The sequence below is a fragment of the Vigna unguiculata genome, chromosome 1 (assembly GCF_004118075.2).
Source record: "Vigna unguiculata cultivar IT97K-499-35 chromosome 1, ASM411807v1, whole genome shotgun sequence".
NCBI classification, from domain to species: Eukaryota; Viridiplantae; Streptophyta; class Magnoliopsida; order Fabales; family Fabaceae; genus Vigna; species Vigna unguiculata.
In genome coordinates, this window is record NC_040279.1 from 38,451,499 (window position 1) to 38,457,505 (window position 6,007).

Here is a 6,007-nt window from a genome sequence, read left to right on the forward strand (position 1 = left end):
TACACACGTCTTTTTGCTTGTGTACAAAAGTTTATCAATTCCTTTTCATTTTTATTAATTCTCTAATTTTGTTTCTTGCATTTCTTTTTATATTTTTAGTTTTCCATCGCTTAAAAATAAATAAATCCTTAAAGTTTGTTTAAGAAGTTTGACTGTAGTTCTATTTAATTATTCTCGAAGATTATCTACTTTAGAAGATTGTTTATCCAACCAATAATATTATATATATATATATATATATATATATGTCACAATTTTATATTTAAAAAATATTTTAGAAATTAAAGAAAATAAAAAATATTTAAATTATTATTGACCTTTATTCTTAAACTATATAAAACTACTAGGTATACCGAAATAATAATACTATGTCATATGTGATTAAAAGATAAGTATTATACTCAACATTCAAAACTACTTTCCTACTTATTTTCAAAACTGTTATAAACATTTAATATAATATATTTGATGTTTTTCAAACATTATTTGAAGAAAATTATTTTTAGAACTGACTTGTGGACATAAAATTAAATAAAAGTTTATTAGCAAGTATTTTCAAAAATAGAAGTCAAGAATTTAGAAATACAGAATAAATATTTTACACTTAAAATTTTTAAAAAGTACTTATTAATAAAAAAGTACTAAACGATTATTTTATTGCAGTAAAACTATCTTTTCCTCTCTCTCCTCCGAAGTCATGTTCCCATGATTTTACATCACTAGTTCACGTTCGTCAAGCTTATCCAGCCAAGCAGGGGAAACACGAACAAAATATTCATTATTCATCTATCTAATACGTCACCCGATTAGTATTTCTATACTATGTAGGTGCATTGTTTTGCTTTTACTGTGTCATATTCTCAACATTAATTAAACGTTTTTTGCATTATTTTATCATTATCCATGCCCTGTAAAATAAGCACTTTTGATTACTTTCACTAAAAATTAAGGCATATTTTTTAATTAAAAAATCCAAGTATAAATATAATATATCAACACCATGTTTTCTCATTTTTAATTATAATTATTTAACCAGTTTCTTGATATGCTTGGTTAGAATTCCTATTCCTCTATCAAGTAAAAGATATGAAATATTTAATTTATCGAGTTTAAAAATTTAATTTACCGTAATACTTCTTCTATGAAAAGTGGAGAATTCATTGAAGAATTCTGATGTGAGTTGCATTCGGTTGGCATTCTCCAAATTAATTTTGTAATGGATTTCTTTTTCTTTGGTGGAATATTATGAGTGTATATATATATATATATATATATATAAAATCTTTAATGGTTTGGGAGAGAAAAATTGTTGTTTTCACTACATCCATCACTTGCTGTTGGTTGCCACAGTGATTTGGACTTGAAAGCGCCCATCTTTTCATGTCTATTGATATTGATTGTTGATACATCACTTGGCTTGTTGATGTCCTCTTTGAATCAATCTCTCTTTCCATAGGACTCTTCGTCCTCGACTGTTTCTTCATCCGTGTCAACCACTGTGTTCGACCTATATGCTTTTTTAAGCTAAGCTTCAACTTACCCATCACACATTCATACTCACACGCACAAACATCATTCAAACATGAGTTCTTCGGCACCTCAAGTTTCCAACAACAAAACAATGTGGCTGCATCCAAAGGTTTTGGGTTTCAATCCTTCTGAAAGATGGGGGCACTCTGCTTGCTTCTCCAAGGGCCTTATGTATGTCTTTGGGGTATGTATCACTTTACTTAAACCCCTTTTGCTCAAAAAAATCTTGTCGCTAAAACCATTGCTTAGTTTCTTAATCTCATCTACATATTTTCTGAACCTGTTCCTTACTGGGTTGTCCTCATTAATGATGTCTGCACACTGCTCCCCACATGTTGTAATTCTTTGAACTCTGGGAATTTCTCTCATTAGTTTGGTTAGTTTCTGGTATTACTAAGTACTTTTTCTTTCTTTCTTTCTTTCTTTCTCAAGTTCACTGAGTTATTACTACCTATATATGGCAAACAACCAAAGCACTTTCTTTTCTGAATTTTAGTTTTTTCCTAATCTCTTCATCGCCTATTTTTCTTGGAGACAGTTGACTGAATTCATTTTTTCTTACTGTAATTAGTGGGACAATACGAGTTTGGGATACCGTCATCTTTCTGCTTACTTAATATGGCGATATTCAGATTTTTCATTCTTCTCTTCTTTCTTTCTCATCCCTGTATTATAAAACATGCACCCAAAAAGAATCCTTGATGCTTCACTATCTTGGTAATCTGACACCTCTTACTTTGTCGCAAAAGTTTAAGCACAATTGAAAATAAAAATACTTTGCCTCTTTATTTTGGTTGAGATTGCTTGGTGTGCATAAGGCCAAATGAAAGTTGAACTGAATTAAGAAAATGCAACAATTACCATTTTCTTTCTGTACCATCATTTGCAATTCTATATATGAAAGCAATGAAGCGCGTTTGTCCTGTCACATTGCCTTTCAAACTCCAAACTAACATGAAATATTTTATATATTTTTGTTGATTAAAACTGTGGGTTTGGTAAGCTTTGAAGGTTTTCCATTAAGATGATAAAGTTTGAGTGTATTATTTCAGGGTTGCTGGGGGGCTGCATTTTTGCGATGTTCTCACTCTGGACATCACCAAAATGGTTTGGAGCAAGCTCACTACTACCGGTGAGAAGCCAGGGCCGAGAGATAGCCACAGTGCTGTTCTTGTGGGGCATAAAATGATAGTGTTTGGTGGCTCGAATGGGTTCAAGAAGGTGAATCACATTCACATACTTGATCTTGTTACCAAAGAGTGGTTTCGACCCGAATGTAAAGGGACTCCTCCTTCTCCACGTGAAAGCCATACTGCCACTCTGGTAGGTGATGAAAAGATAGTGATATTTGGTGGTAGTGGAGAAGGCCATGCTAACTATTTAAACGATTTGCACATTCTTGATCTTCGAACCATGACTTGGGCTTCCCCTGAGTTGAAAGGTGATTTTCCGGTCCCCAGAGACAGTCATAGTACCCTTGCAATCGGGAACAAACTTGTTGTGTATGGTGGAGATTCTGGTGATCAGTATCATGGCAATGTTCATATGCTTGATATGGCTACAATGACTTGGTCTAGAGTATGCTCCTCCCTTCTCTTCTGTGATAATTTCCAATAATTTTCTTCAAAGTTTGAAGAGGGAAATTGTTAGATTTTCCACTGAGGGATTTAGTAACATCTTCTTGCGTTTCAATGACAGTTGACGATTCAAGGTTCTCCACCAGGAGTCAGGGCAGGTCATGCTGCAGTTAACATTGGAACAAAGGCAAGTTTTTTATATTTATTATTGTTAGGACTTGCTTGTTACCTGAGGGTAAACAGTGTATGTAAAGTCAGTGAAAATATCTTTTACATTATCATTCAATAATTGATTGTCATGTATGATAAAAGTTGTTCTGATTGATTGACACATTGTAAAAGTATTTACACAGAATGTACAAAAGTTCAATTCATCACTAAATTTACATGGAGTTCTTCTAAATTTTATTCAATAGTCACATTTCAAAACATTGTATGAGCTGTGCATGATGTGCAGGTATATATCATTGGAGGAGTTGGAGATAAACGTTACTATAACGACGTTTGGATCTTTGATATCTGCAATTTTTCGTGGACTCAACTTGATATACATTTTCAACAGCCACAAGGGCGATTTTCTCATACAGCTGTTGCTGCAGGCATGGATATTGCAATATATGGCGGGTAGGATCCTATCTATGAATTTAAGCATTTCTAACCAGTGTTACAATGTTCATCTTTCTCTTTTAGTAGTTTAATCTGTTTATTCTTTTTTCTGTTAACAGATGTGGGGAAGATGAACGTCCTCTCAACGAATTGTTAGTGTTGCAGCTTGCAGCAGAGCATCCAAATGGACGTTATTACGTTCCCATGTGCAAACCTATTGGAACTTATTGGAATCACGAAAAGAATATTATCCCAGCAGAAGCGGATACAAACTCGGTACAGAAGTTTACAAAGCAATGTCATTATTTACTCCTTTTTTTTCTTTCTTAACGAAAAGTAGAACTGACAATGAATTTTGAAGCAGGAAACTATCCTCGTGAGGAATAACGTGGAAGCTTTTGGAAATGGAGCTTATGAAATTTCATCAGAAAAATCGTCACCTCATCACTTTGATTCAGGTGGGTTGAGTTATGTGTTTTATTCTGTACAAACTTCATAGTAAGTACGTATAGAATAGCAAGTTTACTTTTTTATATTCTTCTTGTAAGTATTTAAGGATAAGTTTATGTAAATAAATGGAGACGCAAATTTGTAGGTACTTCACGACAGAAGAGGAGGAGAATTGCTGCTGCAAAGGTATGGGATGTTGAATCAGAACAAGAAGATAGTTTTCTTTCATTGTCTCTTCATTCTTCTCCATATAAATCCGATCAAGAACAGACCCCAAGTCAAGAAGCAAATACATTATTTCCATCCACTTCCCAACACGAAAATGACTCAAATTATAAGAGAACATTGATGAATGTCCCACTTAAGACTCCACAGGCTCTTCATTTCCTACAACATCAACTAAAACAGGAACAATGTCTTCATGTTAACGAGGATAGAAAAAGAGCTCAACGTCAGGCTGCAGAGCAGAAACCAATGATCCGACCCATTCAACACCTGGTGAATCCTTTGCTCAGTATTAGAATTGCACTCTTCCACAACATTCCCCTCTTATTATTTTCAATATTTTTAGACACTCTCAGTATCACAAGTTAACCATGTTCATAATCAATCTCAACCTGACACATGAAGTCCATAAGACTTGATTCTATTATTCCGAAGTTGCTCATTCTTTTACTCTTGATTTCAAATACAAGATTGGTGGCGAAGTTCGGGAGAGAGTTGAAGGACCCTTTGACCCAGTTTCGATATCTCCTACAGCTGTAAATGGAAGGATTTTCCGGGGAGTAATATTTGCACCTGTAAGTTTGTAAACTTTGATGCTATAATGTTTTACGTTATGATCAGATACGATTTGTGTTGAAACCAGTTTCAGTAACAAACAAACAAACAAAAAATGCATATCAGGGAGCAGGAGTTGTCTCAAAGGGGGCAAGTTCAGTTCCTTCCTCTCAAGCCTTTTTGGGTACTTTAAGGGCTTCTCAGGAAGCGCCAATTTGTTTGCATGCAGAGCCATACCACGGTTCACGATCAAGGCAAACCCCGGTGGCTTTACCGTTTCCAATCATGGGAGCGACTCCTAGTGTTGTTTCCAAGGAGCATAAAATCAGGAGTGATCTTCAAGGATTGGCTCTAACACTCGGAGGACCAGCTAGTGGAAATCCTCAGGTAAAATATTGAGGAGGAGGCAAATAAATGAAACAACAAGGTTTATGTAAATTTCGGACATAATCCTACGTACTTGAGTGGTTATGAATTTCCTGAATCCATCTTCATCTGTAAAATATTTTGATTTTAGCTTCATAGTGTAATCCTGTGTTCTTCCCATTGCATGGGAGGATTTTTGTTTGATGATACTGATTAATAAGTTAATATATATCCTCCTAAATGGTTATATGTTGGGGGGTATATGAGCAAATATTGATTCGTGAGCATGATAATTCATTGAACGTGACCTCTCATATCAAAAGTAACGTGATGAAAAGACCTTAGATATAAAGCGACAAACAATTTTGGGGCACAAAGCATAACATGGAGAATTTGTAATCGGAAGGAGGAAAGAAATTTGTTTTTGGCTTACAAAAAGTGGACATTTCGTACACTAATAGTATTTGTTAATTGAATTTCGTAAAATTAAGAAAAAAAAAATCAAAGTTGTGCACATGGTCTCAAATATACAATGTATCCGTCATATTAAATATGGGTGCAATCTGGGCAGAAAGGGGATGAACAGCTATGGAAAACACTGAATGGTGGGTACATTGCATTCCCCTACTTGCTTATCCTATGATACAGTGGTTAAACCGAAAAATATAAAGGAGTGCACCGTGTACTTACCAAACAAA

General features: G+C 34.5%; 1 protein-coding gene across 1 annotated transcript; it reads left to right on the plus strand.

The window, feature by feature from the left end:
- The first annotated feature begins 1,347 nt into the window (after window positions 1–1,347).
- On the plus strand, window positions 1,348–5,556 carry LOC114178060 (RING finger protein B-like). The gene is made up of 9 exons (XM_028063749.1): window positions 1,348–1,714; window positions 2,583–3,108; window positions 3,229–3,294; window positions 3,565–3,731; window positions 3,833–3,989; window positions 4,078–4,171; window positions 4,309–4,661; window positions 4,859–4,963; window positions 5,070–5,556. Exons 1-9 carry the CDS (start codon window positions 1,704–1,706, stop codon window positions 5,340–5,342), a joined length of 1,752 nt encoding a protein of 583 aa, XP_027919550.1. The 5' UTR covers window positions 1,348–1,703; the 3' UTR covers window positions 5,343–5,556.
- Window positions 5,557–6,007: the final 451 nt, after the last annotated feature.